This window comes from Macaca nemestrina, chromosome 5, assembly GCF_043159975.1.
Source record: "Macaca nemestrina isolate mMacNem1 chromosome 5, mMacNem.hap1, whole genome shotgun sequence".
Taxonomy (NCBI): domain Eukaryota; kingdom Metazoa; phylum Chordata; class Mammalia; order Primates; family Cercopithecidae; genus Macaca; species Macaca nemestrina.
Window position 1 is genome coordinate 130,008,542 of NC_092129.1, and position 26,340 is coordinate 130,034,881.

A 26,340-nucleotide genomic window follows, 5' to 3' on the forward strand; every position below is an offset into this window, starting at 1 on the left:
CTCGCTGGTATTTTTTATTGTTTCCTATTTTCTTTAAAAAAATGTGGATTTCACAATTCGCTGAAAAATTACCATGCATATTTGAGAAACACAAACTTAGAAAATAAGGCTCAGTCGTTGGTTTTGAATAGCAATGGGTTTGAATCCCAGATCCACCACTTACTCTGGGAAAGTTGCTTAAAAAATCTCAGTATCACCAATTGTAAAATGAGAATAATAATAACATTCAACTTAGGTGATTTTTGTAGGATAAAATGAAGATAAACGTGGAGGAATGGCCAGTGTGTGACTGATGCTGAAGAAATACTATCTCCTTTTCTATCCTGCAAAGTTGATGAAGCAACACATGTATTTCCAGGTTATAAAACAAAATGCACCCCAAAGAGGTAGAATATAGAAAACCAAAAGGCACAAGAAATTAGGGTCCTCTGTCCGTTGAAAGAATTTGGTTCTTCTAGCTACAGGTAAGCAAGCCTGAGGCCTACTTTCTGCTTTTCATCAAATTCAGCCTAACAGCCAAAGAGCTGGTCCTCCTTGTCAGTGATATCCTCTGGTTTCACAGCCACTTCATGGATTCCCAGGGCCTTCACCTGGGTGGGTTCCAGGCCTATCTTCATTTTCGTACTGGGTGTGGATTTTCAAGTTCATCACCACGTGGAGTGTGATAGTGGATACTGCATTTAACTTTTCTGATGTTCCATTTCACTAACTAAAGAATGGAGATAATAACAAGCATTTAATGGGACTCTAAGGAGGAGTCAAAATATAACATATTGAAAGAGACTAGCATTGGGGAAGGAAGGATCAGTCGAAAGTTTTCAATAAATATTAGTTCTTGAATTCTTCCTCTTCCCACTAACTTCCGTACATGCATTATTACCACACAGTCTCACCTCTTAGCATGGCGAGAATGGTCACATTTAACCAATGGGCACAGAGACTGGTTTGCTGGAATCTAAGACTGGTTTGCTGGAACCATAGTTTTTATGTTTTAGGGAAACACTTTGAAGTATCTAAGGATGGAATATACGATATTTGGGATTTCCTCACATTATTACAAGATTGGGGAAGTGGGTGGGCATGTATATGAAAACATATTGGCTTTAGTTGGTGTAAACCATATATAAAATTCTAAGCCCCCTCCCTCACTCTGACCATCTGAATGGACCTCTCTTCTCAGCAAGGCCATTCCAAAGCTAACCTGAAAAATGAATTCAGGCCATGATGGGAAGTTGGGGGGTTGGACAAGTCTCATTATATCTCTTCTCTTTTGGAATTACTAACAGAACAAACACTTTTAGTCTGATAAGAAACATTTACAATCTATTTTCTCTGAAGCCTGCTACTAGGTGACTTCATCTCCATGATGTAGAGAACTTTGTTCTCTACAACCCCTTATTATCCTAAACTACACATTCCTTTCTATTGATTCCAGGTGGTTAGATAGTAACTTAACCCTTTCAACAAATTGCCAATCAGATAAATTTTAAATCTACACACAACCTGGAAGCCCACACTTCTAGTTGTCCCCACTTTTCAGACCAAACCAATATACATCTATATATATTTGATTGATGACTTATGTCTCCCTATAATGTGTAAAATTAAGCTGTACAATCACAATCTTGACCACACATTCTCAGAATCTCCTGAGGGCTGTGTCTCAGGTATTCGACACTCATATTTGGCTCAGAGTAAATCTTCAAATATTTCACAAAGTTTGACTCCTTTCACTAACGTTGGTAGTTACTGATTCTATGATAGGCATACAAGGAAGGTAGTGATACTTTTGTGTTATTGTATACGTTAGAAGTTTATATAAGAAGGGGGATAAAATGTATATCAGAAAGTGAACGTAAAGTTAAAATGCATACTACACATGAGAGGTGGAAGACAGTGGATTATAACAAATAACCCATTAAAGACTGAGTATATTAATTCCATGATTATTTTATTGTGTACCTACTAAGTGCCAGGTGCTGTGTGAGGTTCTGAGGGTAGACAGTGAACAAGACAGACTCAGTTCCTGCTCTCGAGTAGCCTACATATCTATAAGAATGGAGACAATAAACAGGTGATTAAAATCAGGAGCTTCCAGGAGAACACCCAAGCAATCCCCAGTGTTACCAGGTCATCCTCCAGGGTTTGAGCAGGAAATGCTGGGAGGTGTCTGTGGGACTCTGCTAAGTGCTGCCCTCTAGAGGTGTCACTGAGAAAAACACTTCCCAGTCCAGACCAGAGTCTCTACCTGAGGGTTTTCCTCAGGGGTAAGTCATGGACAAACTCAGGAAATCTTGACCCTCGGGTAGCAGCCGAAAAGGAGGGTTTCAGGCAAGGTGGCGTCCTGTGAAGGGAACTTCTAGCGCGCCCCTTCAGCCTCACAGCGCAGTGTGGACCTGAACCTCGGGACGGCACTTTCTCCATTGCTTCACGTGAGCTTGAGACTTTAGCCTCACCCTTTCTCAATCCTATGAAGAAATAAGCACACAAGAAATCCAAACACTGCCATTGCAGGTTGTTTTGTTTGTACAAATGAATACTCTGTTTCACTGTCATCCAGACATCAGCTCTGTAGCTCTGGGATGTGTTCAGAGCCCGGGCAGGAAGAGTTCAGCAGAAGGGAGGGAGGGGCAAGGCTGGGAGGAACCCAGGCTCCCGGGTCTCCATCCAGCCTGACTGAAGGCGGGAGCAGGGCTGACTGCAGCCCTTGCTTGGGCTTCTGGGGTCAGTGCCCTAAGGCTGATGATTACAACCCAGTCCTCAGCCTCACAAGAACATCCCACTTGCCAACCCCACCCCACCTTGGTCACCCTCCTGCCAGGACCACCCACCTTTCCTTAGATTTTTCCTGAACTGGACGCTTTATTAATGTCTAGCACACCCCCCCGCCCCATGATCTCTAGATCCTGGTCCTGTGTGATCATAGATCCATAGCAAACTCTGTTCCACGGAGCAAGCTAGAAACCCCCAAATTCCTGACCTGTCACCATAAAGAACTCCATTAAACTGTAAGTAACCACTGCAAACACCACTACCGTTTATTACTTGATGGATGTGGGTCAGGCCCTGTATCTTGCATTTTGAAACATTACAATATTCTGTTTAAGAAAATGTTCTATTCCCATTTTGCAGACGAGGAAACTAAGGCTTCAAGATGTTAAGTGATGATTCCCAGATCACACAGGTATTTTGAGGCAGGTCAAGATTGGTACCAGATCATATCAACAGTGAAATACAGGAAATCTTGTTAAGTGTCTACTTTGACTTTTATTTTTATAGATTCTGCCCCTTAAGTCAACTGCATTGTTATGCAATAACTGGGTTTCATATTTGTATTAAATACCTGCATCCACTCAGAGCTTCTGATCAGATTGAGACAGTCTTATTGCTGGCTGCCATTCCAACCAACGTGACTACTCTCAAGACAAGGTGTGATTTATTTCAAAGTTTACATCACTGGATCTAGATCAACAATAGAGTATATTTTCATCAATATTAGATTGATTTAATTTTTTAATGATGATATGAAATAGCAGCCAACTCTCAGAATCCTAATAGTGTATGTTTAATGAGCACTTATGATACACTTGCTACTTTTCTGAGTGTTTTGCATGATTTTGTAATTTAATCTTCATACCAACCTATAACACAGGTACCATAAGTATACCCACTTCATAGGTTAGATACTAAGACACAGAGAGATTCAACAATGTGTCCAAAGTCAAGAAGCCAGGACATGACAACAGTGATATTAAACGCACACAGGCATGTCACAAGCCAGAGATTTTCATTAAAAATAATGTTACTGTGGGGACTTTAATTCCTTCCTAAAACTGAGAATTCTATTCTATTGTGTCCCATATACTCCAAGAGGGGAAATTGTAATAGCAAGAGTTATAACTGTGCAACAGCTATGACCTTAAGGTTTCACCCTTAGCAGGGCTCCTACAAACTGAGCTGATATAAATTACAGCAGAGGGCCCTTGGCAGAATCTTTGGTGGCCATTGGCCCATAGCATACCCATGCTGGGGACACAAAGGCTGTGGTCTGATCTCACTCAGAGACACATGCTTTCCTAAGATATGACAACACCATAATTAGAAGAACTGCATGATCCTTTAACTCCAGTGACATCCCCTCTCAAATCATGACCTAATCAGGGACATGGGAGTGATCACGTTGGAAGTAAAGTGAACTAGAAGATTGAGCGACTATGTGCTGTGATCCATGCCCTTTCCTTGATAACCTAGTGTGGATTTCAAAATGGCCACCACCAGCCTCCTCTGTGTGCTCTACCAAGCTCAGAAATCTTACATTTTCCCAATTATGCACCAGACAGAAGTCATTCAAGGTTGAAAGTCTACAGTGCTATGGAATGAATTAACAAGAGCCCATTTACAGTTTCTGCTTCCAGTTTGAAGAGAAATTTCTGGAATCTGCATAAGATTTGGAAAAGTTAAGAAATAGTAAGATCAAGTCCCTATGTGCCTCTGAGGAGGGTATCTAGTAGAAGGTACACAGGGAGGTTTGAAAAGCCGGGAATTCTTACGTGTGTAGGGGTGTAGTTGGTGATGGTGGAGAGGGAGAAAATCGTAAAATGGAAAGGATGGGCTCCTAGAGTAGGTCTGGCAATGCTTTCCAGGCTAAAAAGGGCCAGACTTCTATTTGTATTTGCTGGAGAACCATCTCCAGCACCCTGCGGATGCCCTTTTCTTGCTTTCCTGCTTTTGGCACCAAGAGTGAGCTGTGGTCATCAGCTCAGGATCCCATACAGCCCACCCCATCCAAAGACACGCAAGGACATGTTTTAAACAAAAGGAGTTGAAATAGGTTCATTTTGAATTTGTTTCTCTTATAAGTTTGACAAGGTGATATCTTTGCAATGTTGTATGCTTAGATAATGAGACAGTGTTGAATTGGTTGGAAGTCCCGGTCAGAGGGTGAGGAGGGACATGAGCCAGGGGAGCAGCCATGGGGTAAGAAACACAGAGCCTGCCCTGCACACACTGTCTAATGGGGGTATTGAAGACCACGCAAAGGGCCAACATAGGAACTTCTCTCAGAACTGTATTTAATGTCTTCAACGGCATGAGACTTACTTTGAGAAATTCCCCTGTTAAATGGCATCTGGCTGGTGGCCCTGTTGCAGTCTCTCCCAACTTCTTCCTAAGATATCATGAAGATAAATCAACACAGGCAATACAAGGGAACTATTTTGTAGCTGGATGGGGAATAAAAACATAAATGAAATAACAGGATAAAAAGCAAAAGAAAGCTTGATAAGAAAAAGCATTTCCAGAAGCTAAAAACAAATTCCTATTTCATTTGAACAGTTGCCAGACAATATTTTTTTTTCATTTTATACATTTCGTCATTTCTACAACCACTTTTTCATCCTGAAAGGGTGGGATTCATAGAAATTTCACTCTGCTTTTTTTTTTTTTTTTTCTATTTTCCAAAGACGGGAGTTTGTTTTTCCAACAAGTGCCAGTGGTTGAGATTGACAGGATGAAGCTGATGCAGACCAGAGCCATTCTCAACTACATTGCCAGCAAATACAGCATCTATCAGACAGACACAAAGGAGAGAGCCCCATATAGTACATTTTCTGTTCTTCCATCAACAGAGAACACAGGAGTGATTTAGGTCCTTCTGTGTGTGGGCGGGACCATGGCAGGAGCATCATGACTGGCCACAGGCTGGGCCCTGGGCATGTATGCTGGGGTCAAGTATTACAGAGTCCCATGGAGATGAGGAAACAGTGAATATGGGGAGTGTTCAGGCAAGTGTGATTCTAGAAGACAATGCAGTCTATAGAGCCAGCACCCTGACAGAGGTTTCCAAACACTGATGAACCGTGAACTCAGGAGGATGGGGAACCATAATTCCAGGTGCTCAGGACTACAGAGGCTGGACTCCAACCAATAGCTTAGGAAAAAGCATAGAATGTTTGAGACTCTGTAGATGAAGGCCTGCGGAGGGAAGACTGCAAAGGAGCTGAATCTCAGGTTCCAGTAATTCCAAGAATAATGACCAGGAGCCTAAATTTCCAGCCAATTATATGAACTGGTCAACTTGACTAAGGTTATAGAGGCTGGTGCTCTAGATACTAGGCTTACCTAAGTGAAGCAGGTATCAAATGATACAGACCTAAGCAGCCAGACTGATTATGCACCAGCAAAGCTGGGGGGAGGGGTCTCCTCCCTTGTTGGCGGTTCCTTGAAAAGTCCAATATACAGCTACCAATGACCTAGCAATTCTACTACCAGGTCTACATCCAGGAGAAAGGAAAACACATCCGCACTAATCCATGCACAGAAATGTTCATAGGAGAATTATTCATCATATGCAAAAGGTGCAAACAACCCAAATGTCCACCCATGGAAGAATGGAGGGACAAGATGTGCTGTAGCAGATAATGGAATATTCTTGGGCTATGAAAAGAGATGAAGTACTGATGCATGCTCCAACATTGGTAAGCCTTGAAAACATGTGCTGTAAAAGAAACCAGACACCAAAGGCCACATGTGACATGAATTCTTTTGTATGAACCATCCAGACCATTTGAGTCCAGAAAGGAAATCAGTTGTTGACAGGGGCTGGAGAAAGGGGACAATGGGGAATGGCTGCCAAAGCATGTGCTACTGCCTCCCAGGTGATAAAAATGTTCTGGAATTAGACAGTGATAGTATTTGCAGAATTCTGTAAATGTACTAAAAATTACTGAAAAATATTCTATAAAGGGGTGGCAATTATGGTATGTGAATACATGTCAATAAAGCTGTTATTTAAAAGTATTCACCAGGTACGGTGGCTCACGTTGTAATCCCAGAACTTTGGGAGGCCGAGGCAGGCAGATCACCTGAGGTCGGGAGTTCAAGACCAGCCTGGTCAACATGGGGAAACCTCATCTCTACTCAAAATACAAAAATTAGCCAGGCGTGGTGGTAGGTGTCTGTAATCCCAGCTACTCGGGAGGCTGAGGCTGGAGAATCGCTTGAATCTGGGAGGTGGAGGTTGCAGTGAGCCAAGATCGCACCACTGCACTCCAATCTGGATGACAGAGCAAGATTCTGTCTCAAAGAAAAGTAGAATACAGGACTGGGCGTAATGGCTCATGCCTGTAATCCCAGCACTTTGGGAAGCCGAGGTGGGTGGATCACGAAGTCAAGAGATCAAGACCATCCTGGCCATCATGGTGAAACCCAGCCTCCACTAAAAATACAAAAATTAGCCAGGTGTGGTAGCATGCACCTATAGTCCCAGCTACTCAGGAGGCTGAGGCAGAAGAATCACTTGAACCCAAGAAGCAGAGGCTGCAGTGAGCCAAGGTAGCCCCACTGCACTCCAGCCTGGTGACAGAGTGAGACTGTGTATCAAAAAAAATAAAATAAAATAAACAACAACAAACAAACAAAACAAATAAATAAAAGTTTTGTAGGAAACACAGTTTGAAATGAGAAGAAAGAAGATGTCCTATGGTATGCATTGGCTTTAAATATATGAATAATTTTACCATGTTTACTAATTTTACCATGTAAACAATGGTGAAGTCTTGAAACACAGTCATGACTAGAACTGGCCAACATCATGTGGAGAAGGTAATGGAACAGTGTTTTATGGAAAATAATTGAGAGAACTTCTTTTTTTTGAAAATTACTAGCTTGCTTGAAAAAATATATTGTTTAGGGATATCTTTTAAATGCATACCTTATTTCCTAGTTTTTCATTTATTTATTTTATTTTTTTCTTTTTTAAGAACTTCTAACATTGGGCATAAAAAGGAGCCTCGGGGGCCGGGCGCGGTGGCTCAAGCCTGTAATCCCAGCACTTTGGGAGGCCGAGACAGGCAGATCATGAGGTCAGGAGATCGAGACCATCCTGGCTAACACGGTGAAACCCCGTCTCTACTAAAAAAATACAAAAAAACTAGCCGGGCGAGGTGGCGGGCGCCTGTAGTCCCAGCTACTCGGGAGGCTGAGGCAGGAGAATGGCGTGAACCCGGGAGGCGGAGCTTGCAGTGAGCTGAGATCCGGCCACTGCTCCAGCCTGCGAGACAGAGCGAGACTCCGTCTCAAAAAAAAAAAAAAAAAAAAAAAAGGAGCCTGGGATGTGTAGTATGAGGAGAGAGGAAGACGGACACGTTGGAGATGGCTCTGCTGGGGAGGCTGTCTTGGGATTATGTAAATGGCAGGTCTTTAGCCATACGAATCATGCTAAGCTTATGTATAGAACAAATCACAGCAGAGTGAGCAAACCCAAACCTTATTTGTAGCATCAGTAGTTACTTGCAGTAATTCCACTAATTTCTCTCATGACTGTGACGCTGGACAGGTCACCGATGTTTCTTGTACCTGTATTTGGTCACGTGTATTACAAACATTTTAGATATAGATCTACCACAGTAGAGTGTTCTGAGAAATAAATGTAAATATACTATAAAAATCATAGCCTAATGACTGACATTTAAAAGGCACCCAGTGTCACTGAATTACTTTGCTATCACCTAACGCTCCATTGTTTCAAGTGTTTAAACCATAAAATCTAAGGCAGAAGGCACTTAGCAGTTTGGTTATATTCGTTCCTTGGTTCATAGACAACCAATCTCTGGCTGTGTCCTCACATGGCAAACATGCCAAGGGAGTTCTCTAAGGTCCCTTTCATAAGGGGACTAATGTCATTCGTGAGAGCTCCACCCCCATGACTTGATCATCTCCTGAAAGCCCCACCTACTAATAGCTTGCAAGAATATATATTTTTAGGGATCTCTTCTAAAGACATGGGAGTCAGGATCTCAATATATGAATTTTTGGGAAACATAAACATTCAGTCCATAACAACAGAAAAACAATGCCTGGGAATTGGTGGGGCACTGACCTTCACGTCCAAAAGCCTTCCCTGATGTTAATGGAGCTCCTGACTCTCAAGGCATGGTATAAAAATAGACTGTGAATAAGAATTCTACCACTTCTACCAAAGAGCCCATGATATGTGCATTTGAACAATGTATATTACAATATAGCATTGAAGTTGTTTTCTTTGTGTACCGAGTAATTATCCATACTTTTGTATGTATACATAGTCTGAAAATATATTTGCCAAAATATTATCTTAAATCAATGGTGTCATATGATTTCTCCTTTTATTATTTATGATGTTAATCTGCTGAGATTTTAATAAATATCACATATCACTCAAAATTTTTATTATTAAAAAATGTATACATCCAGTGTAGTCCAAAGAAATGTTTTATGAACTTACATACACCAAGGATCTAAATAGCAAAGTTAACATTTTATCTTTGCTGTATCACATGTCAGTCACTACACCCCTGTTTGCCTCAGTCAAACAATTTTTTTTTTTTTTTTTTTTTGCATTTCAAAGTAAGTTGCAGACATCTTCACAGTTCGCTCCGGGACACAGTGGCATGCAGATGATAGCACAGGGAAAGCAGTAAGAACCAACATTGCAAGAAAGAGGATGAATTAAAGTTCACCCAGGCTTATTTCACATCCCAGAGCAGGAGATGAGGAGAGCAGATGAGGAGAAATGAGGATTCTGAAAGAGTCTACTCCTGGGAGAAGCGTGCTGTCATGAAGGTGGAGTCGCTACCCAAGAGGGACTGGAGAGAGATAGAGTGTAAAGCCACTGAACACCAGGGCTGCACGCTGTAGGGCCTGGGGCAGACAGAACATGCTGCAAGATGGGATAAGCCCCTGGCCCATGTGGAAGATGCAAGCTGGGTGGGTGCTGTGGATGCCACAGCTGATGTGGAATGAGAAAAGAAGATGGGAGCCTGGACTCCAACCAAGAAGTGAGCGGAGCCACGCTTCTTACTCTCTCACTAAATCAGGGAACATGGGGAAAGGTCTGGATCTTCACACCTGCACAGTAAGGAAAGAGAGGTGGGAGAGGGAGAGTCAGGCTGGACATATTCAGGGATGAAGCAGAGGCCCCAGCTTCACTGCACATGTATTCCTGACCTGATTCCTCCAATTCTTCAGGTGTTGAAGAGCCATGGACAAGACTACCTCATTGGCAACAAGCTGTGCCGGGCTGATATTCACCTGCTGGCACTTCTCTACCATGTGGAAGAGTTTGACTCCAGCCTCACCTCCAGCTTCCCTCTGCTGAAGGTGACCCATTTCCCAGTCCTCAAGAGGCAGCTCCTCATCTCCCACCTTGGTATCTAGTATACGGGCACTTGGACTGGCCACATTCTGACCCCAGCTTTCTCCAGGCCTTCAGGACCCCCCATGTCTCCAAAATGAGGTTTCAGGTCCTGATTCTGAGGCATAGAAATTCCTCTTGTGATGCCAAGGAAATTTGATGTGCATGCTACCCCAAGAAGAACATTTCACTTTTTATAATGCTAAGGACCCGGGGCCCAGCATCTCTCCTCATCCCTCTATTTCACTGTGGTTTTTCCTCCTGAGTTCTCTGTGACGCCCCTTATCCCAATATGCCCTTGTCTTCCCACACCAAGCGTGTCTGAGCAGGGCCCTTTCCATCTGGTTCCTTCATTGGGCTCTGGCTCCTGCTGCCAGATCATTGTGTTCCTTGTGCACAGCTCTCCCAACACGCTGCCCCCCAACGCTATATCTCTCTATGGGAAAACTGGCCCCATGGTTTGCTTTCACATTTTCTATTTTCATTTCTAACTCAATTTTCCCATATCTTCACTTCTTCTGCTTAGAGACTGATCTGTGCTGATATCTCACAGGCACATGGTTCTTTCTCATCTTCTACAAGAGCCATGAATATACAAGATTCAAGTGTAAGAAAGAGGGTAGGAAGACTGAACTGAATAAAGTCTTAAAGACATTGTTTGGGAAAATGCTAGTGAGCTGCATGTTCTTCCTCTTATCTTCGTCTCTCACTTAGTGGCCATTTCTGCCTCCATACTGGTGCTGATAGAGGGAACTCAGTCGGTCTTTGTGTAGGAGGGACTCAGATTCCCTGGGTTGTGTTAATGGTGGTGTCAGCCCTTGGCTTCAGTCTAAGGCTGTGCTTTGTGCATTGCGGGCCTGAAAATCAGAATCAGCAAACTCCCCACAGTGAAGAAGTTTTTGCAGCCTGGCAGCCTGAGGAAGTTTCCCATAGATGCAAAAGGTTTAGAAGAAGCAACAAAGATTTTCAAGGTTCGATAAAGCAGGTATGGATGCCAAGAACATGTAATACAAATATTCTAAAGTTTACAACAATAAATTGCTTTACCTAAATGTTGGTTGTGGCTGTTGTGAAGTTAATAAACATTTTTAAAATTATATGCTAATTACATAGTAAAACGTCCATGACCAGATTTAGTTAAAATCGATTTATTTTCATTAGTATCTGATATGAAATCAGATTTCCAATCTTCCCACAAATTTTCTTGGAATTAAAAATTCAGTAAAAACGTAAAATGTAGACTATGTGAGTTGTTTGACTTGTTCAAGAATTGTCTTCTAACATTTGTCAAATGGCCTGTCAAAAAGTCAGGGGTAGAAATTTTCTCCTGACAATCTGCACAAGAAAACAATTACCATTCTGGGGAATGGTAAAATGAAATTTTCTTTTTTTCCTGGACATCTGTTTTATTTCTCATGAAAACACTTTTTCTTATGCATTTTCAAACAACCATTCTGTCTGCTGTGGATCCCTCAGTTTTCTAGGAGGTGAGGAAATACTGAAGAGCAAACAGACCCACCCTCTGCTCTCAGGCCACTCTGTTGTCCCTTACAGGCGTGTGTTCCTGGCTCATCCTCACTCTACTCCTCAAGGCTCTGTGGGGCCGCAGGCATGAGCCTTCCTTCAGTTCCTTCAGTGCCACTCAGGCCTGGGCTGCCAAGATACAGATGGTATATGTGAATTACACATAAGTAACTATATGCAACATCATTTTTCTCTGGTGTGTCATTGTGCCAACGTGCTTGGATTAGAAGTGATTTCCAGGAATCCTTTCCTGCGTCTTCTAGCTTCTGGGGGCTCTTGGTCTTTCTTGACTTTCATGGATCCTGACCACATCACTCTAATTTCTGCCTCTCTCTTCCAGCACATCACCCTCTGTGTCTTGTGTCTTTTCTTCTCTCTGTGGTGAGGACAATTGTCAATGGATTCGGAGCCTTTCCAGATATGCCAAGAAGAGCTCGTTTCAAATTCTTTTACTTCACTACATCTGCAAAGAGTCTTTTTCCAAATTAGATCAAGTTCACAGGGTCTAGGGATTTCTATATGGACCAATCTTTCTTGGGGGCCAACAAAACGCCCTACATGTTATAGATGAAGAAAGATTATTTGCAATTGATGAATCCAGGTGATGGATACTTTCAGATTTGTTATATTATGGGTGATTTGAGTTGCGTAAAGAGGAAAGCACATGCAAATAGGGTTCCCGGATTTGGCAGATAAAATACAGGACACTCACCTAAATGTGAATTTCAGATAAGCAATAAAGAATATTTCAGTATAATCAGGTTTCATACCATGTTTGGAAATAGCTATAACTACAAAATTATTAATTGTTTGCCTGAAATTCACATCGACATGGATGCCCTTATTTTATTTGTCAACCCAGTAAGTAAAGGGTGGCATCAGCTTGCCATTCACAGACATCCCCCCCAGCTATGCTCACCATAGAAGTTTTTCAGTTGCCATAGTCCTTGCATCCAACTCATGAAAACAAGTGTCTTTAAAAAGCCAGTTTCTGCCGACTTGCAAAAAGAGCAAAATCCAGGTGAAATGCATTGTTTAAATTTTAATTGCCAACCTTGAAATGGAACATATTAACCAGTTTCTTCTGATAAGCAGATATCTTACTCATGTCTTAGAATACAGTAGGTGGTCCCTTGGCCATGAAATTTGTGGGAGTTGCTTTTCCGTAACTTGACCCTTCTTTCAGTGGGAGGGAACTATTGAAAGGAACAACAAGCTTATAAATACATTAGGACCTGGAAGTCAGTTGACCAGCCACGACAGTGACAGCGTTTAACAAAGTAAGTACTGATCTTATAAATCTCTCTACATTGCCTCAAACTCTCCTCTCTAGCCTCCTAGAAAAATATGCTAGTATGTGTTCTTAAGACAAGAAAAAGTCTGTTTTTACCCATATCGTGCTATCTTGGTGTGTTTGGGTGACAGTTCAAGAATTGTTTATTTCTTTTCTGTTGGATACATCTTTAGAGAAATGTAAAAATGAAGAATTTAGAAAACCAGGGCCTCAGCATTTCATGGTATGGGAAACAATGACATGAAGAAAAAAAGAAATGATAGTAATTTAAACAATCTGAAAATAATCAGTGCTGGAAGAAGTGGCAATGTATGCAAAAATTTCTCTGTATAAGTAGTCAACACACAATTGTAAATTGTGACACTGTAATACTATATTGGCTGTGAAAATTTAAAACTAAGGTTTATTATAATTAGAGGAAATTAGTTTGAATGTCAGGGGAACTAGATTCTAGTAGAGCCTTTGCCAGTAATTAGCTCCATGACAAGTCATATTCTGTCCCTGGAGTTCTACCGACTCCTGGCCAATCTAGAGGATAGTTAAGAAAGAGACTCCGACTGTTGCTGCCCTTTGAACTGTGTAATTCTTTGTATGGAGCTCTGACCTGCCCACTCTAGGATGTTTCTAGGTATCCCTGCCCTCTACCTACCTGATTTGTAGCCCCCTCTCCCTCCCTGCAGCTGTTACAACCCAAAATGTCCCTAGACCTTGCTCAATGTCCTCTGGAGCAGAGGAGCCAAATCCCCCTGGTTGAGAACCATGGGACTACATGACCTCATGGGGCTAAGCAAGGCCGTGTTACTGATGTGCCCCACTGCTTGGACATTCACTGAAAACTTCCTGTTAATCCACATGGACTGATTAATGAATATCATTAACCTCTGTACAGGAGCTAAAAAGCAAAGAAAGAGACAGAGAAACAGAGAGCCATCATACGACAGATTTCATATAAGTCTGGATTCATAGGAAATCTTATTCCTACTAGAGTTCTATGGATAAAATATAGAGAACCAGAGAAATGGATACAAGATAGATGATAGATGATGATGAGACAGATTACAGAGAGATAGGTAGAACAACTGATAGATGAAATAACACATATATGGATGGATAGACAGAGATTATGAATAGATACACATACATAGATATTTGATAGGTAAAATAATTGATGGATAGATAGATCAAAGAAAGAGGATCCATGGGCTACTCAATGTGTCCAGAGACTCACCCATCTTCCAAGCACTGGGACCAGAGCAAACACCCATTGCTGAGTTCCTACTATGAATTTTTTGTACATTATCTCATTTAACTTTCTCAACAACCTACAAAAGTAGAAATAACTACCTCTATTCTAAGGAGAGAAAATTGAGGCTCAGAGATTAAACAACCTACTGCGTTTATGAATCTCATAATGGGAAGAGTCGTGATTTATATCATTCTCCCTTCTCTCTGATAAGAAACAGTATCATTGGGACCAACTCAGAGATGGAACTCCTTTAATTTACTCCTGGAATTATGAGAGCTTATATTCCTTTCAAAACAAGCCCATTTTTTAATTGACGTAAATACAGTTATACTAGTCCTCAAATCACTCTGGTTTTTAGGTTGTCAGATCAGAGAAAGGCACACTTTTATTAATTTTTTCTTCCAAGCAAGCCCCTGAAAAGTTGCTCACAGGAGGAACTCAGGAATTAGATGTTCTCCTCTCGCCCTCTCATTCCAACATTTAGTTGGCTAATATACATTGAATAGGAAAATATAAAACAACTTTTCAGAGAGGAGCTGAGAGCCAGGTTACAGGGTGGAGTGGAAAAGCTCTGGACCTGCAATCAGAAGTTCAGGCTGACCCAACACTCACCAAGTGTGCAGCATGGGACAGGTGCTTTAGCTCTCTGAGACTCAGTGTGCCCATCTTTAATTCGGATAATAGGAGCCATTTCCCAGGGTTGTTGCAGAAGGTAGACACACTCCCTAGATAGTGACCCTGAATGAGCAGCATGTGTGTGTGACCCGTGGCAAATCCTTGAGCTCTCTGGTTCTCATTTTCTGTTGACCCAACAAAGCTCAATTGTAACCTATGTCCCAGTCTTAGCCTGACCCTTGGAAACCTCACATTGAGAAAGTGGTATGTTAGTTATCAGCAGGAGTGTTGTGATAAAATATTATGAAGATAAAATTTCATTTCCTTTTGAAACATGATCCTCAATCAATGGCTAAGAGAGTTTAGTGTGGGGATTGGAATTACAACACTGTGAACTCTAGTCCATAACAATTAAACAAGCACACCCCACGCTTTCCTGTGAACTTCACTCTCCCTTTCATTCTGCTGAATTATGCTATTTCCATTTCCCAAGTTACTTTAATTTACTCCTGGAGTTATCATAGAAAGTAGAATGCCAAAATATCTAATTACAAAACAGGTGAGTTGATTCAGTATGATTTCAAATAATTCTTTACTTTTCAAAGGTTGAACTATTGACCTCATATTTTAAAATGTAGACATTTAAAAGATTTTGATGCCTAATTTTAGTCATACATACTTTTTTACAAATACATTAGTTGAGGCCGGGTGCAGTGGCTCATTCCTGTAATCCTAGTACTTTGGGAGGCAGAGGCGAGTGGATCACCTGAGGTCTGGCATTCAAGACCAGACTGGCCAACATGCTGAAACCCTGTCTCCACTAAAAATACAAAATTATCCGGGTGCGGTGGAAGGTGCCTCTAATCCCAGCTACTCGGGAGGCTGAGGCATAAGAATCACTTGAACCTGGGAAGCTGAGGTTGCAGTGAGCCAAGATCGCACCGTTGCACTACAGCCTGGGCAAAAACAGTGAAACTCCATCTCAAAAAAAAAAAAAAAAACTAATTAGTAAATACATTAGTTGTTAAAGGCAAGTATATTTTTGTTCCACACTCAGCAACCACAAAACTTTGCAAGAAGAATCTTAATGTTTAGTAACAGAGCTGGGAGTTTGGACAGAAAATGCAACTGTTCCTAAGTCCTGGCACTGGAACTCCTGCTTTCAATGAGTCCTGTGTCTTTCCATTCACATTCATGAGACAATTCGTTGCATCTGTCCCTGCAGCCACTGGTTTTCATTCTCTGATACTCTGCTATGTTCCACCTCCCAAACAGCCTGGGATAGAGCAAGGGCTATCAAACTTCACTGATGAGTCCAGTCAATTTACCTCTAACCATTTACAATGACCATGTGAGCATGCACACATGCAAACATCCATACACACAACATGAAGATAACTGAAACTAACAACTCATGAAATATTACTTACCCTTCAACATGTCATGCTCGCTGATATTTTCTATTATATTCTTTTCTTTTTTATTTTTTAAAGTAATGCGGTTTCACGATCTGCTGAAAGATTACCATGCATATTTGAGAAACACTAACATAGAAAATAAGATGCAGTCTTTGGTTTTAAATAGCAGTGAGTCTGCATCCCAGATCCATCATTTACTCTGAGCAAGTTACTTTAAAAACCTCAGTATCCTCAAATGTAAAATGAGAATAACAACAGCATTCACCTTAGGTGATTTTTGTAGGATAAAATGAAGAGAAGTTTAGAAGAATGACCAGTGTGTGACTGACATTGAACAAATGCTAGCTCCTTCCATATCCTACAAAGTTAATGCAGCAAATCTCTTCTTCCAGGTTATAAAACAAAATACCTCCCACAGAGTTAGAATACAGAATTCCAAAAGAAGCAAGGGATTAGCATTTGTTATCTGTTGAAATAATTTGGATATTCTAGCTACAGTTAAACAAGTCTGAGGGCTAATTTCTGGTTTTGATCAAATGCAGTCTCACAGTCAAAGACCTGAAGAGTGACTTAGCTCCCCGCTGGTCCTCCGTCAGTGACATCCTCTGGTTTCACGGCCAATTCATGGATTCCCAGGGCCTTCGCCCAGCTGGCTTCCAGGCATGCCTTCATTTTAGTCCTTGGTGTAGATATTCATGTCTATCACCAACCCGAGTGTGACTGTGAACATTGTATTTCTCTGATGTTCCCTTTCATTAACTAAAAAATGGAGATAACAACCATTTCATGGGACTATAAGGAGGGTTAAAGATATAAAATATTAAAAGGGACTAGCATGGTGGAAGGATCATTAGGAAGTTTTCATTAAGTATTAGTCCTTTAATTCCTCCTCTTCCCATTAACTCCTATACATGTATTATTACCACATACTCTCACCTCTTAGGCTGCCAAGAAAAGTCACAGTTAGCCAATGAAAACTTGAGACTGGTTTGCTGGAATCTGAGGGTGGCCACTGTTGGGTAACAATCTGAACCAAAAAACATTCCAGGAACTCCTCCAACCAAGTCATGAAGAAGGCAGATTCTACCTCAGTATTATGGGTGGTTTTCAACCAAAAGTACATTTTTTTATTCTATGGCTTCAATTATTCATTCATTCATTCAAGCTTAGAGAAACCTCCAGAAGACTGCTATCATGGCAGAGAAACCCAAGCTCCACTACTTCAATGCACGGGGCAGAATGGAGTCCACCCGGTGGCTCCTGGCTGCAGCTGGAGTAGAGGTAGGTTCTGAGTTAGGTCATCGTAAGTTGGATTTAAAATTGCGTTATCACATACTTTTCCCACAGAAACTAAGAGATGATTACTTACCGAAGCATTGTGCCTTAAATAAAAATGGACTGTAATTAAGAAAAAGATGAACAGATTTGAACTAGTAATTCTTAAAATTTCTTCTCATCTAAAGGCATACATATTAAAATACATTTAAGAAACTAATCACAAAGTGTAGAACTTAAGTGGATTAGAATTTAAACAAAGTGTAAAAAATAATTTATGGCATTTACACAACAATTAGAAACATGAATATCAATTGAATATTTGATGACATGGAAGAATTATTGTTAATATTTCATGTGTGATGATGTACTATGGCTATCTTTAGAATACTTAATGTGTTTTAGGAAAACACATTGAAGTATTTAAGGATTAATCATACGGATCTGGGATTTCTTTGGAATTATTACAAGAGGAGAAGTAGGTGGGCATACAGATGAAGCCATATTGGTTTTGATTGATAATTATTGATTTTAGGTAAGAAGCATAAGGAGAATCATTCTGCTTTTCTATTTATATTTATTCATGTTCATAATTTCAACAATAAAAAATAAAAATGCATAACATTTTAGAGGTAATTAAAGGTTGTAATTAGAGGTAAAAATGCAAACTACACATGAGAGATGCAAGGGAGTGTATTGTAACAAATAACCTATTAAAGATTGACTACATTCACAGCAATTATTTGGTTGAGTACTTACTAATTCCAGGTCCTGTACTAGGTCATGGAAATAGACAGTGAAGAAGATAGACACGGTCCCTGCCCTGGGGCGGCCTACATGTCTATGAGGATGCAGAGAAATAAACACGTGGTTAAAACGAGGTGGGGAAGCTTCTAGAATACACATGCATTCCCCAGTGGCACAAAACTACATCAGAAACTAGAAGTTTTCATTAAAAATAATATTAGTGTGGGACTCTCATTCCTTTATTAAATTGAGAATTTTACCCTATCGTGTCTCACAAACTTCAGAAGAGAAAATTATAGTTGCAAGTGTTAAAGCTGTGTAACAGCGGTGACCTATTTCACCCTTAGCAGGGTTCCTGAGAAGTGGGGCGATACAAATTACAGCAGAGGCTCCTTGGTGGCAGAATATTTGATGGCCATTATCCCATGGCACGCCCCATGCTGGGGACACACAAGGTTGTGGGCTGATCTCGCTTGGAGACACAGGCTTTCCTAAGATATGACAACACCATAACTTGGAGAACTGCTCAGTGCCTTTTCTCCAGTGACGTGCCCTCTCAAAACATGACCTAATCATACACATTCATGAGATCAGGGTGAAGGTGAAGTGACCTAGAAGATTGAGCAGCTATGTGCTGTGACCCATGCACTTCTCTCAATGATTTAGGTCTAAATTTCCAAATGGCCATGACCAGTCCCCTCTGGGTACCCTGCCAAACTCAGAAATCTTATATTCTCCAAATTATGCACCAGATAGGGGCCATTCAAGGTCACAAGTCTATAACAGAATGAACTAACAAGAACCCCATTTGCTGTGTCTGCTTCCAGTTTGAAGAGATATATCTAAAATCTGCAGAAGATTTGGACAAGTTAAGAAATGGTAAGATCAATCTCTAAGTGCCTCTGATGAGGGTATCTAGTAGAAGATACAAGGGGATGTTTGAGCAGCCGGCAATGTCTATGTGTATGGGGCGTGATATTTGGACATGGTGCAGAGAGAGAAAATGGTTAAGATGGAAGGGATGTGGCTCTTTGATCAAGTCTGGCAACTCTCTCCAGACTAAAAGGACCAAACCTCTCAGAGTGTTTGCTACAGGAACAATCTCCTGCACCCTGAGAAAGCCCTTTTTTGTTTTCGTGCTTGGGGCACCAGGAATGAGCTGTGGTCATCAGCACAGTATCCCACACAGCCCTCCCCATCCAAGCACATGCAAGAACATGCATTAGATCAAAGGAAGAGAAATAGATGTGGCCAGTGTCTTGAGTTTTTTCTCTCACGGAGGGGGCATGACAAGGTAACACTGCAGCACTATTGCAGACTTTGAAGAGCACAGGAAGGGACCCTTACATAAAAAGCTCTCGGAACCTGCCTTAAATGTCACAAACACCATGAGACTTACTCTGGGAACTTTCTGTTTTAAATAGCATCTTGTTGCCAGTCCTATTGTAACTTGTCCCAACCTCTTCCTAAAATATTCATGAAGGTAAATCAACACAAAAATCACTTGAACCTGTGAGGCAGAGGTTATAGTGAGCTAAGATCATGCCACCCCACTCCAGCCTGGGCGACAGAATGATACTCTGTCTCAAAAAAATAAAAATAATAATAATAAAAGCTGTTTCAAGTGAAGTCTTACTAGACAATAATTTCTTTTTCATTTTACGAATTTAGTCATTTCCACAACCATTTTTTTCATCCTGAAAGTCTGGGTTTCATAGACATTTCACTCTCCTTTTCTTCTTCCTTCTAAAGATGGGAGTTTGATGTTCCAGCAAGTGCCAATGGTTGAGATTGACGGGATGAAGCTGGTGCAGACCAGAGCCATTCTCAACTACATTGCCAGCAAATACAACCTCTATGGGAAAGACATAAAGGAGAGAGCCCTGTACGGTATATTTTCTGTTCTTCCATCCACAGAGAACACAGAATGATTTAGGTCTTTCCTTGAGTGGGTAGGACCATGGCAGGGCATCATGACCAACACCTGGCTAGGCCTTGGGCGTGTACACTGGGGTCCAGTATTGAAGAGTATTGAAGAGTCCATGGAGATGAGGGAATAGTGAACATGGGGTGGGTTCAGGCAAGGGTGATTCTAGAAGAGGATGCAGTCCATAGATCCAGCACCTTATGGTGATTTCCAAACACGGATGAAACATGAATTGAGGAGGATGGAGAATCACAATTCCAGGTGCTCAGGACTTCAGAGGCTGGACTCCAGCCAACAGCTTAGGACAGGCATAGAATATTTGAGAGTCTGTAGATGAAGGACTGGGGAGGGAAAGCTGCAAAGACACCAAATCTTAGGTCCCAGTAACTCCAAGAATGATGACCAGGAACCTAAATTACCAACCAATTATAGCAACTGGAATACTTGAGCAGAGCTAGTAGAGGCTGCCACCAAGGATGCTGGGGTTACCTTGACACATGGATAGAAGGCTGAAACAGCCAGATTGATTCAATACCAGCAAAGTCAAGGGGTCTCCTTGCTGTTGTGATCAGACTGCATGATTCCAAATAAATCCTGAATGAAACTGCTGGCAGCTCCTCAAAAACTTTAATATAGTATTACCAATGACCCAGCAATTCCTCTAACAGGTATATCCCCAAACAATCAAAAATACATCTTTTACATAAATGAATAATGCAAATAACAATATTCATAGTATTCAAAAAGTAGAAACAACCCAAATATTCATCAATCAATAAATGGAGGAGAAAATGCACCTTAGCCATGCAATGGAAAGATATTTGGTCATGAAAAGGAATGAAGTACCAATGCATGCTATAAGATGGTTAAACCATAAGACATGTTACATAAAACAAACAAGACACAGAAGGCCAGGTACTATAGGATTCTTTTCATATGAAATGTCCAGATATTCAAATCCATAGAGGTAGAAAGTAGATTAGTGGTTGCTTGGAGCTAAAGAAGTGGGGCGTGGAGAAAAACGAAGAATACTGCTAATAGTACAGATGTCCTTATCAGTGTGATAAAAATAATTCTGGAATTAGACTGTGGTTATTTTTACAGATTTCTGTGAATGCACTAAAAACCACTCAATAGTGTAATATAACTGGTGGCAATTATAGTATGTGAATATGCATCAATAAAGCTCTTGTTTAAAAAGTATTGTGAAACTCCAGTTTGACACAAAAGAAGAAAAGTTTGCACTGGTTGTAACTGTATAGAGAATTTCACCAGGGAAGGGGATTCTTAGGTGGGGTCTCAAGAAAGGCACACATGGCTAGAGTTGGGCAACAGCACATGGAGAGGGCTGTGGAAACGTGTTTCATGGGTGTAATTGGAAGAACTGTTAATATGGGGCATAGAAGGAGCTCTAGGAGATGTAAAATGATGAGAGAGGATGAGGAATTTGGCTGAGATGGTCAGGGACTCTCTTAGGATTACTTAGGAAGCAGGTCTTTGGCCATTTGACTCACACTAAGTTCATGCACAGAACAAGCCACAACGGAGATGATAAATCTTGGCACAGCAACAGTGGGTACTGGCAGTGATTCCACGGATTTCTCTCATGCCTGTGACCACCGATGCTCTTTTTCCTGTATTGGGTCATGTGCATAACAAAATGTAGAGATCTGTCTACCTCGATAGGTTGTTTTAATAAATAAATGTTAATATACCTGTAAAAATCAGAGCATAATGACTAGACTCTGAAAAGCACTCACTGGAGGTGAATTATTTTGCCATCACCTGTTACTCTACTCTTTTAGGTTTTTATAAGCATATGAAATCTAAGGCAAAAAGTATTTGACCATTTGGTTGTTTTGGTCTTTTAGGATTGATATGTATACAGAAGGTATAGCAGATTTGGGTGAAATGATCCTCCTTCTGCCCATATGTCCACCTGAGGAAAAAGATGCCAAGATTGCCTTGATCAAAGAAAAAACAAAAAATCGCTACTTCTCTGCCTTTGAAAAAGTAAGTGAAACTGTTCAGTGTTTTGGGGAACTGAGTTTAGAGGCCAGTAGAAAAATAGTGGCTGGGCATTCCTGGGGCTACTGACCTTCACTTTCAGTGAGACTTCCTGAACACCAACACTGCGCTCTGACTCTCAAGGCATTTTATGAAAATAGGCTTGGAGAAACAATTTTATCACTGACACCCACACTATAATTTTCCGGTAAACTTTTAATTTACTGAACCCCAACATGGAATTATCTGTTCAACAAAATCTCATGTTCATAAGTAGAATGTGGGCTGTGGAAGGCTCTTGACCACACTAGAGGTTGCTGTTGAGTCTATGGAACCCCATGGACTTTGATTGAAGACGAACATGATGAAAGTGATCCATCAGAAAACATTCTGGTACCATGTGCAGGAAGACAGGAGACCGATTGCCCAACCAGAGAATACTGTAGTGTTTCAGAGATGGGTATTTTTAAAAGGAGAGTGATTGTGGGATGCAGAGGAAGATTTTGTAAAATGCATTATATAGTAAGTTGTAGATATCAGTGCAGTTCACCCGTAAATGCTTCAGCTTGCAGATTATAATATAGTGCCAGTCAGGAGTGAGAGTCAATGCTGTAAGAAAGATGATGAATTCAGGTTCACCCAGGTTTACTACAGATCCCAGGGAGATATAGCGGGGAATGAGGAGAGCAGACAAGGAGAAATGAGGACTCTGAAATAGCCTCCTTCTGGGGGAAGAGTGTTGTCATGAAGGTGGAGTTGCTGTCCAAGGGAGGTTGGAGAGTGAGGGAGCAGAATGTAGAGTCACGTCCTGAATGTGAGGGCTCCATGCTGTAGAGCCTGCGGCAGACATAACATGTGGCGGCGGGTGCTATGCCCCCGGCCCATGTGGAAGAAGCAAGCTGGGTGGGTGGTGTAGATGCCACAGTGATGTGGAATGAGAAAAGAAAATGGGAGCCTGAGCTCCAACTGAGGAGTGATCAGAGTTACACTTCTTACTCTCATTCATTCAGATAATGTGGAGAAAGCCCTGGATTTCTGCACCCATGGAGTAAGGCAACAGAGGTGGGGAAAGTCAGGCTGGAGAGGCTCTGAAAGAAGCAGGGGTCCCAGCCCGGGTGGGCATGTGTTCCTGATCTGATTCCTCCAATGCTCCAGGTCTTAAAGAGCCATGGACAAGACTACCTTGTTGGCAACAAGCTGAGCCGGGCTGACATTCACCTGGTGGAACTTCTCTACTACGTGGAAGAGCTTGACTCCAGCCTTATCTCCAGCTTCCCTCTGCTGAAGGTGACCCATTTCACAGCCCAGAGAGGCAGCCCCACATCTCCCATCTTGGGATCTTGTATCTGGGCCCTGGGACTGTCCAAGTTTTGATGCCAGCCTTCTCCAGCCCTCAGTGCCCCAAGGTCTCCAAAATGAGCTTCAGGACTCTAGTTTTGAGGAATGAAAACACTTTTGTTATGGAAAGGAAATTTGTGGTGCATGCTACCCCACAAAGAGTATTTTGCCTTTTATTCTGGAAAGAATCCAGGGCCTAGCATCCTCCCCATCCCTCTGTTTCAATGTGGTTTCTGTTTCTGAATTCTCTGTGACGTCCTTTATCCCACACGTGCACTTGTCTTCCCTCAGTGAGTCGCTCTGAGCAGGGCCCTTTCCATCTGGTTTCCTCCCTGGGCTCCGGCTCCTGCTGTCAGACATTTTGGTGCTCCTGCACAGCTCTCCAGCACTCTGCCCCCCACACTGTATCGCTCACTGAGAAAAGGTGGTCCTATGGTTTGTCTTTATATTTTCTATAGTTATTCCTTTTCCCAACTAATTTCCCCGTATTTTTACTTCTGCTTAGAGACTGATCTGTGTTGATATCTCACAGGCACATTATTTTTTCTTGTCTTATATGAGAGTCACTAATCTACAGGATTAATACGTAAGGAGAAAGATAGGGATGACTGAACTGATTAAAACTTAAAGACATCTTTGGGGGAAATAAAGTGAGCTACATGTTCTTGTTCTTATCTTCATTTCTCACTGGGTGTCTGTTTCTGCCTCCATGCTGGTGCTGATGGAGGGGACTCGCTCGATTTTTGGCAGGAGGGTCTAAGATTCCCTGGGTCGTGTTAATGGTGGTGGCAGGCCTTGGCTTCACTCTGAGGCTGTGCTTTATCAATTACAGGCCCTGAAAACCAGAATCAGCAACCTGCCCACGGTGAAGAAGTTTCTGCAGCCTGGCAGCCCCAGGAAACCTCCCATGGATGCGAAATCTTTAGAAGAAGCAAGGAAGATTTTCAGGTTGTAATAAAGCAGCCATGGAGGCCAAGAACTTGCAAGACCAGTATTCTAAAGTTTGCAACAATGAAGTGCTTTACCTATGTGTGGACTGTGCCTCTTGTAAAGCTAATAAACTCTTTCCAATTGCATGCTAATTAAATAATAAATAACTCTTATTTGTCGACTTAGTTAAAATTGATTTGTTTTCATTAGGATCTGATATGAATTCAGATTTCCAATCTCCTCCTAACCTACCACTTCCTTGGAATTAAAAATTTGATAAGAAGAAGAAACTAGAGATTATGTGGTTTGTTTGACCTTTCCAAGAATTGTCTTATAACATTTGTCATACCATCTATTAAAATGTCAATGTAGAAATGCGCTCCTGACATTTTCAGGTATGCACAGGAGAAGAATTACCATTCTGGGGAATGGCATAAAGACATTTTCTTCTTTTCCTGGACAGTCATTTTATTTCTGATAAAAGTGTTCTTTCTGATGCATTTGCAAAACAATGATTCTGTCTACTGTGGATTCCTCAGTTTTCTAGGAGTTGAGGAAATACTGAAGAGCCAGCAGACCCACCTTCTGCTCTCAGGCCACCCTATTGTCCCTTACAGACATGTGCTCCTGGCTCTTCCTCACTCTGCTCCTTAAGGCTCTGTGGGGACCCAGGCATAAGCCTTCTCTTAGTTCCCTCAGTGCCACTCAGGCCTGGGCTGCCAAGATACAGATGGTATATGTGAATTACATACAAATTACAATATGCAAAATTATTTTTCCCTGGTGTGTCATTGTACCAGAATGCTTAGATTAGGAGTGCTTTCTAGCTCCGCCCACATACTGGGCTTATAATGTGAATCTCTCTGAGGACACCTGGACTTCTGCAATTTGAGCTCTCCTCCTGTTAGAGTGAGCTTCCCCACAGTAGGCAGACTTGGTTGAGGGAGCAGACAGACACACAGGCTTTCTACCTGCAGCTTCACTTTGCTCTAGTCTCTTTTCCATTTACGACCAGAGTAGTTGTTCTAAAATGCAAATAGGAAAATAAAATCACAGAATTCTTCAGTGAGTCCTGACTGCATATAGAATACATCCTCACACCCGTCCTCACTCCTTGTTCTCCAGCCCAGTCAACCCTCTGGGCATGGTGGGGCCTCTTGCCTTCCTGCCTGGGTGCATCTGCTAGCCCTGCCTGGCGAGCTTCTTCCCAGTGGACACACTTAACACCACCTCATTGCTTCCCAGGAGTGCTGGGCTGTCCTCTGCCCTCCACATAGCCCCAGGGAGCCTCTGGTAACACCTGAGGGCCACTGTGTCTGCTCCCCTGTACTGTGAGCTCATGGTGTGGGGCTTGGCCTGCTGTGTCCCCAGTGCTGCTTCACCAACGGACAGTGACACCTGCACAGACCCATGCACAGCTCTATGCACCTCCAGAACCCGGGTATATGAGACTGGGCTTTGAGAACATGCAAACCGCCACACACTCTACCTGTCTCTATTCATTCATTAATTTTTTTTAAAAATGGACTCGTATCCCTGAAATGCTTTGTAAGGACCTTGCTTGGATGCTGACCAAAATAAACAAACTGCTAAGAAATTTTTATAGGACACTTAAGTGAACTAGAATGCTGAAGCTTTGATGAAATTAAGGAATTATAGAATTTTAATATGATAAGAGATTATCATATTAAACATAATCATAGTGTGATTGTGTTTGGAAAGGAAGTTCTTCCTTTCTAGAGATGAATACTAGTATTTACAGGTGAAATGATATGCTGTCTGGGATTCGCTTGAATAGAATCCCATGGTAGTGGAGGGAGTATGCGGGAGTTTGCATCATTTTCTTGT

The 26,340-nt window shown here is 41.7% G+C and overlaps 1 protein-coding gene and 1 long non-coding RNA gene across 2 annotated transcripts; one reads left to right on the forward strand and one right to left on the reverse strand.

The window, feature by feature from the left end:
- On the reverse strand, window positions 1-5,114 carry LOC105490858 (uncharacterized). The gene is made up of 3 exons (XR_011623660.1): window positions 5,101-5,114; window positions 1,967-2,049; window positions 1-709 (listed from the first exon to the last, which is right to left on the reverse strand). It is a non-coding gene; the product is annotated as an uncharacterized lncRNA (long non-coding RNA).
- Window positions 5,115-12,878: 7,764 nt separating this feature from the next.
- Window positions 12,879-24,673, forward strand: LOC105490857 (glutathione S-transferase A1). Its single transcript, XM_011756827.3, has 7 exons — window positions 12,879-12,975; window positions 17,434-17,549; window positions 19,118-19,169; window positions 20,043-20,175; window positions 22,089-22,230; window positions 23,380-23,511; window positions 24,395-24,673. Exons 2-7 carry the CDS (start codon window positions 17,463-17,465, stop codon window positions 24,515-24,517), a joined length of 669 nt encoding a protein of 222 aa, XP_011755129.1. The 5' UTR covers window positions 12,879-12,975; window positions 17,434-17,462; the 3' UTR covers window positions 24,518-24,673.
- Window positions 24,674-26,340: the final 1,667 nt, after the last annotated feature.